The sequence below is a fragment of the Tauraco erythrolophus genome, chromosome 7 (assembly GCF_009769465.1).
Source record: "Tauraco erythrolophus isolate bTauEry1 chromosome 7, bTauEry1.pri, whole genome shotgun sequence".
NCBI classification, from domain to species: Eukaryota; Metazoa; Chordata; class Aves; order Musophagiformes; family Musophagidae; genus Tauraco; species Tauraco erythrolophus.
Window position 1 is genome coordinate 33,867,034 of NC_141471.1, and position 13,351 is coordinate 33,880,384.

The following is a 13,351-nucleotide window of genomic DNA, read 5'->3' on the forward strand; positions in this document are numbered from 1 at the left end:
GATATTTGCTCTTTTAGTAAAGCCTTTTCCATTTTCACTACTGTTGGGACTTTACAATACTAACCTACCCGCACGAGATTTGTTCTCTATACCTCTCTACTAGCAACAGAGTAAAGGGATACAATCCAACACTTCTCACTAGTTCAAAGGTTATGCAGTCAAACCTGACTTCTCCAAAGGCTTGGTTTAAAAGCATCTCACTCTCCTCTTTTAAAAGCACTGAATTTTCAACACTTTTTCATGTCAGCAGGTTCTACTTTGTACCAGCTGGTGAATTATAAGTCTCTCTTTTTCTTCTTTCATTTTAGGAGGGTAAGAGTCTGAGAATACGAGTAAAGCAATAAAAGGCAGATTGTCTAGCAGTACACTGAACTGCCAACACCTGTCCCTTTTGAGATCCCACCAATCCTTAACATTTCACTTTAAATCTAAATACCCATTTCCCAAGCTCAGTTTTTCTTTCTTAATCTCTGTGACAAATACAACAAATGAAATACGTCACTGTTCAAGACCAATAGCACTTCCATACAAACATTTTAAAGCAAGATTAAGCAAAGAGGAAGGTGGGGGGGAAGCCTTCTAAGTTCCATTTCCTTTTGTTAGAGAAGTTATATCGGGCACTAAACTATCTAAATGTGCACTTGTAAACTGCTCAGTACAAATAACGTATGATATAAACAGTAAAAAAAGTACACTTTAATGAAAGATAACATAGTGCCGTAACTCCACATTTAAGTCACTTTGAGAAAGTCAATGCTCATGCCATACCATCACACAGAAAAAGCACCTTTCAAAGAAATCATAAAAGACTTTTATGAGATTAATTACCTGCTCAGTGATCCTCATGTGAAAGTCATGGAAGTCACTATAGCGTCGATATGTCTTCCATGTCTCTTCGCTGTTTGGATTTCGCCGATGGACTGTGATAGCATACAGTGCGTACGTCTTGCCATGGTCATTACACACTCCTGCCACAGCATATGGGTCACAGTCAGCATAGACTAGTAGTTTAAAAACAAAAACAAAAAAGGAACAAACAAAGGAGGAAGACGAAAGGACACAAACGTGAAGTGAAGAAATGTCTGAAATGACAGACTTGAGACACAAAAATGGACATGCAAAGCAGAAGAGTAAGCCATCCCTTTATCCAAAACACTGTACGAGTGATACCCTCTAGAAAGTTACTATGTAAAGTTAAACAGAGAGATTAAGCAGCCTTGAAGTTAGACAAGTTTCACTGACATGCAAAACAAAGAACAGAAAAGGTTTCAACTTTTAAGAACAGTGAACAGATCTTATAAAAAATAATTTTGACCTAAAGAACTCAAGCTGAAGTGAAAGACAACTGTGAAACCAGAAGAAATTCCAGTCTGCGAAGTACTCTAATCATATTGCAAAAGTTTTTCCATAAAAAAAAAAATCTGCAAATACAAGACAGTGCTAGGAAGCTGCAACCATTAGGTTTTGTTACTAACATCAGCCGATCATTATTAACTGTAAGATAGAAAATAACTCCCCACTATTTAAGTCAACAGAAACTACATATACACACGTATGTATTCTGTATGTGTGTGTTTGTATCTACAGTGCATTGTGTGCGTAAGCACAGGCGCACGCACATGTTTCATGGAGAAGTCAATTTACAAATGGAACGAACACAGACAGCTATCTTAAACAGAAGCAAACATCCTTTTGTTCTCCACTGAGTATTTAAGATGCCTTGGACATTCCTCCATCACAGAATTCTCCCAGTACAGAGTTTGTTTCAAAAACTTTCATCACATCTACAGAATAACTAGAACCAATATTGTTTACACTGCACATTGTTTAAACTGGTAACATGTTGTATCTTTTAAGTATTGAACCAATACGCAGTGATCACAATTTTCCAGTGGCTAGATGAAAATACTTTTAAATCAAATTCTGTGAGTTTTTCAATGCACTCATGCTCCATAAAAATACACTTGTACTGACAAATCATCAGCTCCAACCTCTGTTGTGCTTCCAGCCTTGACTTGTCTCTATTATATCTCTATTCTAATGTCAAGGTCTAAGCATCCAGAGAACACATCTAGGACAGGGTTAGCTGCTGACAATGTAAGAATTACTCACTGGCAAGGTGCACAGTAGGCATGGAGCGTCTTTTCTTTGCCAAGAAGAATTTGAGTGCCAAACCCCAAGAGAAAAGAGTGGGCAGTCAGGATGCTGCCAGAAGACTGTCCAGAGAATGGAGCCGGTGAACCCCAGCCCCACAGATGCTCAGCAAGCCCTACCCTCTAAACTCACATCGACCACTCTGCTGTGCAGCCAACAGACCACATCTCAGGGCCACTGCTGAGCTGCACTTTAGGAGTAATCGCTTCAGAACAGAAGTGGCAGAAAAAGAAAGGTGTTGTCCCCACCACCCCTTATGTCATAACCTCTTCATCAGCATTTATTTTGCAACAGAAGAAAGGCGAATCCTCAAAGAGTAAGGAAAAGATCTTGTATGCACCCCACAAGCACAGTAAAGGGTAGTACTCAGCTGAGGAAAAGAGTCTGCACACAGATGCAAGATGCACCTACTGCCTGTAGCATTCAGAAAGCAGGAACTTGTATTTCTTGTTGAAACATGAGGTGAAGAGGAAGAAGACATCCAGTTTAATCCTATCTTACAACATGAACCTGTACATATCCCCTAGTTCAACTGGAGTATTACAGATTCACAGAGATAAGCTAATAGTTATCAATACACGTTGCCATCAAGATTATAAATTTAACATAATTTGTGTGATTTTAAGTTTACCTTTTTTCTGAGATCAAAAAAAGTATCACATATCATTTTAAAGTAAAATTGTGATACTGAATTTTTAAATTACTACATGACTACATGAGACTTGGATTGCACCATGCTCTCACACTAGGTTGGAGTAACAGAGTTTAATTAAGATGTCAAGTAGTTGAATTCTTGCTCACAGCTCATGTGTCTGCTATATTAAATGCATAGATATTAGTCTATTACATAGTAAAATCCACTAAAAAAAGTATCTGAAGATCAATTAATGATTTAATTACCCAGCACAATCTCATCTAACTAGAATATTTGCAAATAATACCTAAGAAGTTTTCATTATTTACTCTCACATAATAAAAATTCTTAATTTATTACTAGGCGATTTTTTTCAAAAGATAACAAAAAACGCGACTAGTGTAAAGACTGAAGTCACTACTTTAAATTAAGCTAAGTCAATAAGGAAGCACAAAAAATAGGGAAAAATATTATAGCAATAGAAGTAAGCAGTCAAGAATGAGAATTGTGTGACCAGAAAAAGAAGAGATGGCTTTCAGAATTCATTCTTTAAATAACTGTTAAAATAAATGCTACTCAATACTAAGTTTAATGAATGATCTTCCAGAGAGAGAAAAAAAAAACCCCACAACAAAATTTAGATCAGATTTTAAGTATAGATATATAATATACAACCTACAGCACCAAATCTGTAAGGATTTCCATTACAAGGACTTCATGGGAAATATGAATTCAAATGTTTTACGACTTTATAGAAATGAAAGGATTAGGATTTCAAGGGCCTGTAATACTGAAAAACTCAAAATAAATGGCGGAAAAGAAGTAAGTAGCCATCATAACAGATTCACTTACCAGTATCTGAGATGTATGCATGGAGTTGAAATGTCTCATCAGAAGGGACATTTGAAAGGTCATCTAAGGACTGCAGGGTGGAGAAGAGACAGGGGAAGGAAGAAATGGGCAAGAGACAATAAGCATTTGAGAGATGCTTTTTGATTAATCTATTACTATTTTCAAACTTTCAGTTCACTACACTAATAGAATAGCTTAATGCACTGTAACGATGCAAGTATTTGTATTACCTGGTTATTAAAGCCTTCCCAGCCTTCCCTTTACACAGAGCGTAGGGCCCTTCATTTCTCTTACCAGTTCCACACAGTTTTGTGATCCCTCTAACATATTTGCCACATTTCATATCTTAACTCTAATAGAAATACAAGTAAAAATAGTCTTTTACTGAGCATTAAAAAAAACCAAACAAACCCGACACAACTGCAGAGATACAGATGTTGTATAACAAATCTTTTGTATTATCTTTATACCATTCCGTTTTCTTTTAACTGACGTAAAACACTACACAAGTTACAGTGCGGTAAAACTTGAATAACTTCTCTGCTGCATGTAAAAAAAGCAAACACTTTTCTCAGAAACGTTTTACCTCGTAAAAAATGACGGGGCTGACTCATGCCCTGTCTCCATATTCAGTAATTACTGTGATCAAAAGAAGCCTAATAGATCTTTTAAAGAAGCTCTGCAATTACTTAAGAGTAATACATCTGACTACTAAGATTTAACATAATAAAGCTCTGCAAGACTGTTGGGTGAAAAACTTGGATACATAACTGAAAGAAATAGAACATAGGCCACTACAAGTGTGATCCTAATCTTAAATTACTAGGTTAAAAAAAAAGATGGTGCTACTTAAGAAGAACTCATAGGCACTGGGATCCCACATACTTTATGTATTTTACACCCAAATTCTAAAACTCTTCAAAGATACATATTCAGAATCAATATGCAGCTATCAGCTACCTTTTATAATTTAACCAAGCCAGTTTAATAGTGAGCTGCCACAAAAAGTTAACTAGAATTGGACTTACTGGGAAGCAGTGCCAAACCTGTGTCAAATTAAAATCTCAATATAAGCCAATCAAGTTTCTAAACTCCTCTGTTTCTTTAAATATAAGCCAATCCTATGTGATTACAATCAAAAGATAGGTTGGACTTGAAAACGTAAATTATTTAAAGACTCTCCTCTTGCCCCTTCTCATCTGAATCTTTAATGATAAAGATTCTCGACATTCCAACATAATACTCCACTCCTTCCTTCTCAAGCTCTCTAGTGGGAACGTCTCTTCTCTGCCTCAGCCACCTCGATCTGCCTAAATATCCACTATGGAAGATGAGGGAAATAATGTTTCTATTGTAAAGTCTAGATACTGAATAAATAGCATCGCTAAAAAGGTCTAAACACACTTACTATGCTTTAACATGTACTGCAGTGAGGAACCTCTTAAATATCTTACGATAACAGATTGTAGCCTTCCAGTACAAAAGTCCCAGATTTAAAAAAAAGTAGAAGAAAGAAGAGTCCCTTTGGGAAATCTGTTCTGCCACTGCATGTTATAGTGATAAAAGTCTGTATCTGTTCAATGGTAGAACTGACGAATTCATGCAAAAATATCTCTAAGTTACTGGATGCTGGAGAGTATTCTCGTAAAGCACCACTGTAAGTGGACTGTGCCCATAATCTTCATCAGACACTTGCTTTTGGTCATTGTTGGATATAGGCTAGACTTTCTCTGACCTGGTCCGTTCCTAACCAAGTCACCCTTGGACAGCAATAACCCCGTAAGGTGTACTCTACACTGCAGTGTCCAAATTTAAGAGCAGAATATCACATGAGACTGAAGAACAGCAGGAATTTGTGGAATCTTGGATAAGCGCTTGATATTCTGAGAGCTCTAGGATTTGTTTAACAGTATGATGGAAAGGAAATTATTAAAGAAGACAAGTAATAATTAACTGCTCTAATATTTTGTTTGCTATGAAACACTGATATTAAGCTACTGTTATTCCTGCCTCCCTTCACTGCCACCGTTAACAGTTTCGTTTTCTTCATGATCACTGCACGAGGTTCAGACTGACATATACTCATGACTGCCAGAAGTTCAACCCAGCTCTTTCCGCTGCCATTCAAGGTCTTGTAAACGTAACACCTGTGTAACTCCTTTTATTTACTCAGTGCAAAAGCAGTATGTAAAGCTCACATTATGTCACTTGGATGAAATCTACAAGAGTCTATAAATATCCTACAATGGTTTCATACCCTCAAAATACGTCCTACTGGTTTAATATAGTAGACTAATGTCTCAAATTAAAATGCAGAAATTAAGAAGGTATTTTTGGAAAATAACTCTTCCTCCAAAGAGTTTTGAGCCCCTCTTCCACGTAATCCTAAAATGCATTCTTACATTGAAATTATGAACTGCAGGCGATGTATTTTATAATGGAAACACTCAACTGCTACGGCAAGGCATCATACAGCAACAATTAATACAAGTAACTGAAATGGCTGAAACAGATAATACAACGGGCAATTTGTATTTAATATGCACTAATATATTTGAAAAGTTAATTAAAAGGCAAAAACATCACACCACAATTCCATCTTATTTAATGAACTGTCATTAGCTAAAAGTACAGTGCTTGATGAAGGTTTTAAGACTTTCTCGCTTAGTTTGGAAAGGTGACGTGAAACTAAGCAGCAGATAACCACTAGCCAGACGAGCCACTGCAATGGCAAATTCTCAATTATAAAATGCGACTTTATGTCAAAAGATTGTTACAAAAAGTACTTGAGACATTTTAAAAGATTGGCCAATTAAAAGAATCTCTTGTAAAACGTTACTAGAATTTTATGTAAATTTATAAAAAATATGGATAAATTAAGTTTTCTTTCTGTATCTAGCAGGAGTTTGTGTAAATTGTATCAGCTGACCACTTTCCCTTTTCTTTGTATTTAAAAAATGTAAACAAGAGGAAAACAATAGGAAAACAAATTCCAGTTTAGAAAAATACCAAAGCAAACAAATCCCACAAACAAACAACCCCCACAGGGAAACACATTGACATTTACATTAAATGTATTCCTTTACAGAATAAACTCTACTCGTCTGCTTGCAAGCATGATCTAACCAATGCACTGGAACTCTTTAAGGAGCTACAGCATCTTCCATGAATCAGACAGGCCTATGAATCACATAAGCCAGGAAAAGTGCATGCAGACTGCAAACCTTTCTAAAACTAAAAGATTTGGAAAAATACTCTCCTACGTACAATTGAACTTTGCGTATCTTGTGGCTCAGCTACATGTAGTCTGAAGAAGCAAGTAAGAGGGTGGAGAGGAAATACATTAAAAAGGAAAAATCATAAAAATTTTGAATAACTGTGACTTGATTTTCAGTTTAAAACACATTAAATTCAGATTACTTGGAAAAAGTCTGATAGAAGTATACAGTTGTATTCGCACATATGCAAACAATTGTACACACAGAAGCATATATTTAGGTACATTCATGTAACAAAGAAAAGGTTCTGACAAACTGATTCAGTCAAGAATTGCTTAAAAAATATATCAGAAATTGAACTTGAAATTGGTCAGATTAGAAAACAAAGATTTTGAATAGATAAACTCCAGATACTTTTATGTTTCCAAGTCAAGCCCTAATAAAAAAAATCTTCCTATAAAAATCTAATTAAATACCTCATTTACAGTATTTGAATGTAATCCTTCAAGATTTCAAAGGATTTGTTTTCATCTATAATTACCCAACTCCAAAGTATGCTTAGCATAAATTAACTATAGATTATTACTGTGATTGTGAGAAACAATGAGAAATTTCATTAAACACAGGGGAAAGTACAAAAGGGATGGTTTTATCTTAGAGATTGATACCTTATATGTGTTTCAATTTGATTCAAGAACTTTTAAAGAAATTAAACTGCAATGAACTAAAACCTCAAATGTACATAATTTAAACTATTTTATAACTCCATACTCTTGGGAAGAAATAATAATAATAATTTAAAAAAAAATCCAAGCACTTACCAGATTTATGCTGCCAGTAGGAGACCCATTAAAAGATTCTGGGACCAGTGAGGAAGGGAAAAGGAAAAAATAGGTTAGAAGATTTTTCTCCAATGGAGAGCCACAGACAAGAAATAAAAATGGAAAATAATGGACAAATGTGGCATTGGGCAAAATGTTCTGCCCAACATATAAGTACTTCAAGTTTCCAACAGACGCCTAAAGGAAAATGTATGTAAGTTTATACAGCTATAGATATGAAATAAATACTCCAGAAAACATTCCTTTCTAAGCTTGTATCACCACAATTAATTGCTTCATTAGGAAGTCAGTTTAATAGTTAAACGATTTCCATCAGATTTGTACCTCAGCTAACAACAACAATTATTTTAATTGCTTTAAAAAGCCAAATCTCCTATGTACTTTCAATTTCCAGATGAAGAATATAGTTATGTACTAAAACAATCCAACATGTTGAAGAACTTCAAATATTTTTGAATAAAAATGGGAAAGAGTTGCACATTTATTTTAGCAATACACTTGTTACCAAGACTTGACAAAGAAGTACCTGAGATTAATAAAGCTACTATAGAAAAAATTATTTGACTCCCAAAACAATTTACAAAAAAAGCACAAGGAGGAAACATTAACTTAAAAATCACAGATAGTACAGGAGCTTTTTGATTTCTCAAAAACAGTGTGAATAATTTTCTTATTTTCATTTTAAAGTAGAATAAAGAACAGTGCCAGGAAATTCCCCTTACAGGTACAGAGCTCACCTCCTTCACCATCATCCGATCCTCTGAAACTCGGATCCTTCAGCATATCCAGCTCAGCTAACATACGCACATACAACACATTCTGTTTGAACGAGGGGTAGAATCTTTCATCTCGCAGCATCAATTCGTACACCTTATTGAAATAAGGATGCCAATCTTAGAAACACTTATTAAATTTTTTAACTAATCAGACAAGCTTTCATAAACTCTACTTGATCAACATGTATCTGTGCATTCTATTCAAACTGTGCTTCCTTTAAAACCTTAATGCAAGCTTGTGAAATTTCAATTCACGCTTACTCTTAACGGAAAGGTTATGACAATTAATTGTGCTAGAAGTATAATACAGTGTCAGAAAATACTTTTCTAACTAGTGAGACATGCACAGGAAGGGAAGTAGCACGTTAACTGTAAATGTTTCCTTCTTTTCCTCTTAATCCTTCTAATTGCATTATAAACATATTTCTTTACCTATTTCACACCAGGTTATCTCTCAGAGACTTCCTTTGTTGGTAACTACAAAGGTAGACCTGTGAGCACTTAGGGGGAGAGGTGAGAAGAGAGAAAGGAAGGGAGGGAAGACACTACACACTACTTTCTTGAAAATGTCAAGTTCAGCCAATACAGTATAACCCTACTGCACACAGATTAACCACACCACTTCAAAGAGCCATTTATATAGCTTACACAGTCAGAGTATATACATATACACGTATGTACCTATATGTAGTGGGAAATAATTTATGTTTGGATATTCATGTCAACTCTAGAATATTTTAATGATTATTTTCTTTTTTCTTTGAACACTTTGTACAAAGTGCTATCACCTGGTAAGAATGAAAAAAGTCTTCAGGCAGGTCTGAAGAAGTCAATTTCTTTTGTAACACATGAGAAATTTATGCTCTTCTGCAGAAGTCACACACAAGACCCTTGTAACCTACTTTGGGCAATACAGATTTCACAAGGTGTTTTTATTAGTCTTAAATGTGGGCCTCAAGCATAGTGGAGTAATTCTAAGCTCTACAGCTCATATCAGCAATTTTTAGTATGAATGAGAACATTTAGTTAATGATCTAAAATAAAAACCTCTCAGACTGTGTATATAATTTACTGCTAGAATTTAAAATATTTTTTTTTAAAACATGTGCATTAGACTCAAGTAAGAGTCTATATATGCAGGTAGTAAAAAGACTTTTATCTTCAGGACTTGCTGCTTCTGAGTGCTATATTGTTCAGGCTTGCAGAAACAGAATGGTCAATTTGACTTCTGGAAAGAGATACAGAATTTAATACGGTAACATGCTTACGCTCACCTTCGAAAAAGCTAAAACTGGACCAAAATTGTACCACTTAGTTATTCTACACACGCACTTTTCTTAAATTGATACATAAACACAAATAATCCCATAATTCTAAGTTGTGTTTCATAATGAATTTTATACAGGACAGAAATTTTATATTTCTGTCTATTGCTTTGAAAACCATGGGCTATGTATGGCTAAGCAGAAGTTGGCAATTTAAAGAATGATTTTTATAGAATAGGAAAATGGTAAAATAGGTTTTAGGTTTCAGACATTTGAGTTCCTTCCTCTTTTTTCAATGGCTGTAGTGATGTTTAATACTCTACAGCATTAACAGTTCTTATGAAATACAAGATGAATACAGTATACCTTTCTCTGAATGTCATCAAAGATTTCAGGTGTTGGATCCTCATGGTTCAGCGTTTCTGCCAGTTTTGCTACTAAGTTGTCATCAATATTAACTCTCGGAGATGCCTGTCAGAGAGACCTAAATCAACTTTTGCAGCATAAAAATAAAAAAAGCTTTTATTTTCACAAATAAAATCCAATACAATTCTGCAATTCTTTAAGTAAAATAAATTTCTTCTTGATGAGTATTTCAAGAACTGTCTAGAACACACAACAGTCAGACTCCCTCCTCCCCTACAATTAAGTTCAGGGTTTGTATTAAAACTCAGAAGTTTCAGGATTAAATACTCAGAATCACCTCAAAAATGATTCAAGCACGTTATTTTGAAGCAATACTGAAAACAGATTTACTCAGTCTTAAAACCAGATTTTCTTTATTTATGAATAGAAAGATCTAGATTCAGAAATTAAGAAAAAGCCAGTAAGAAAGCAAATGGATGAAGTCCTGAAGCATCTGAGGAAAGGCCAGCAGTTTAACTCTGCCAATTTCTGGAGAGATTACCAGTAGCTGTAATCATGGTAGTTTTTTATGCAGACTCAATTACAGTTACCAGCATACTAACTACATCAGCCGTCAGATTCCCAGTCATCCCTTGGTATGACATATTTCAAACCACTGCCCATTAAGCATTTTTTTAGATGGGCTCAAGTTCACACGCTTTCTCCATTTTCTGCAACAGAGAAAGGGAGCCAGCACAGAACCAAACTCTACATAGCTCACTTGACAGCATAGCTGAGAGGCTGAGTTCATCGGCTTTGGAATAGCTCTGGTGTTAGGTGGCTTCTGACTTCAAACTGGTGAGCATTCAGTCAGCTCAAAAACCCATCAGACCACCACACTAACAGACTATCAAGGTGAAAAACCAAAGTGAAAGAAATGATGCGGAAAGAGAAGCATTGAAAGATATTTGAGGGATAATTTGTTGATGAAAGCTTTTGAATGAGTTGAGAGGTGATTTTTATGCATATATAGATTCGGAACAAAGATGCGTTGTTAACACAAGTTGACAAGTGTTTTCTTTCACAGCAGACTCCATTACTACAAGACTACTGGAAGCATTCAAGCTTAGCCTATTGAAAGATACCCAACAGTGATATTTGAGTGCTTTATAGAGACAATTTGTAGAGAGGCACAAAGTTATTTCGTTTGAAAACTCAATTTTAATCCAAGTTTGTACAAATATTGGGTTGCGCTATTTTAAAAACATTCCTTCTTAACGAGAGGTGAGGGCAGGGTAAAAGGAAGGAAAAGCACAGCATACACAAAGGGACAGAATTTCTTATTCTGTCTTCACATTTTCTCTAGTTTTTGTCTATTCTAGAAAGTCAGCTTCTGAGGAACACATTCAGTGCATCTGACAGCACGGTCAATGCCAGTACGAGCCTTTTTTAAATGGCGAGGGGGAAAAAGGGATAAGAGGAAGACTTTTTCTTACTGCTTGACATAAAGAGAGAGAAGATACATAAGTAACAGCTTAAATCTTAACTTGTAAAACAAGTTGTGCTACATCACACGAATTTCATATTAACATAGCCATAACTACCACAGAAGCATCTGTACAAAGAAAAAATTCCAAACAATGCAGAAAGAAGTTATTCCTACCTTTTCTGATAAATATTGCTCATAAACTCCAAATGCAGCTGCTCTTAATAGACCCTTGGTTTGATTAGTCTGATGTTTTCCATCTTTCTGCCGGCTTTGAAGTACCTCCAGCTGTTGCTGTGCCGTAACCCTGTATCCTTCCACTGTCATCCAGAAAAACAGATGTGCTTGGCCACCAGTCTGCTGCATGTAATCTACAGAAACCAGCCACCAAATAACCATAGTTACTGTTGTGCATCTTAGAATGAGAATTCTCTATGTTAGCTACAAATAGAACTCCAGGATCTCGTTACATATCTGGAATATTTGTCATCTAGAGTCAAAAAATGAAAAATGCTACATACATACTGATGATAATCAGTAAACAAAATCAGGAGCAAAGTCTAGGAACTAAGCACTGAATCCTAAAATACTCATGTAAAAAGTGAATCCATCATTATTGTGTAGATATAACGGGCTTGTACAGCACAATACAAGTTGAGAGGAAGTTCAAACTGAAATTCTAACAAATCACGTGCATCTACCGCAATAAAAGGACTATCATCACCAACAAAACTGATTGATATTCTTCATGATGATAAGCAGCAGCTCAACTAATTCACAGAAAAAAAGACAAGCATTAGGAAGTATTAAAGATTAATTATACTTTAATCCATCTAACACCTGATTATATGATCAACCTAAAATTGTACACAAATTACTGCTGTATTTTAGCTTCACAAACAACTTTCAGTAGCCTTGTAATCTTCTAAACTTCAATCTAACATCCATAGTCATTACCTTCAGTGAGATTAGCAAAAGACTAATGATTATGATAAAAGTTCAGAGTCATTCCAATTATTCTTGCAATCATTCTGTTCTAAACAGAATGAACTTATGAAGTGATAGAGTAAGAAATATTGCGAGATCAGTCTAACAGAGAGATCAGTATTGAAGCAAGCTTGATACAAGCTTTCAGAAGTACTAAGTACAGTGCTCTGAACAGTTAATTACGGACTGATTTGCAAAAAAGGTTTTAGCTCCCTCTGCCAAAGGGCTTATACACATTTAGCCCTCAGCAGACATCTACATTTAGCAATTTCAAGTATGCAGTCTTGTGAGTTAGCATATTCATTATAAAAAAAAATAATAATCAGATAAATTAACACTTACCCATAAAAAACTGTAGTGCAACATTGTCTACCAGAATATGGTCCAGAGGGACTGTGCAAAGTTTTCCAAAGTTTGCTGCCAGTTTCACAGTATCTATTTCCTGTAAGACACAGTTCAGCATGTTCACAGATTTTTTTTTTTAAATTAGCTTTCAAAATTTGTGCTTACCACAAAGTAGACGTCATAAAATGTAATTTACATTATAGATAATAAATCAGCCTCTCACAGGTCAGTTATTTTCGCGATCACTACCAGTGAAGCTCAAGATCATAAGGTTCATGTTCTCCTAACTATTTGCCTTCAAAATGGAATGATTTCTGCTATCTGGAAGCTGGCTTTCAACACTGCCTTTAGTGTAATACGACATAGGTCAAATTAACCCCAAATCACTCAGGAACAGAGGACAGCAGCATGAATAACAAGATTAACTAATTTCAGATTTGATGACAT

At 35.3% G+C, this 13,351-nt stretch overlaps 1 protein-coding gene across 1 annotated transcript in view; it reads right to left on the reverse strand.

The window, feature by feature from the left end:
* Window positions 1–13,351, reverse strand: part of SNX13 (sorting nexin 13) — a 66,812-nt gene that overhangs the window by 15,609 nt on the left and 37,852 nt on the right. Inside the window, 7 exon segments of the mRNA XM_086614224.1 lie at window positions 829–1,001; window positions 3,641–3,710; window positions 7,680–7,717; window positions 8,438–8,570; window positions 10,108–10,212; window positions 11,750–11,943; window positions 12,902–13,001. Of these exon segments, the coding sequence (XP_086470350.1) occupies window positions 829–1,001; window positions 3,641–3,710; window positions 7,680–7,717; window positions 8,438–8,570; window positions 10,108–10,212; window positions 11,750–11,943; window positions 12,902–13,001 (813 nt within the window).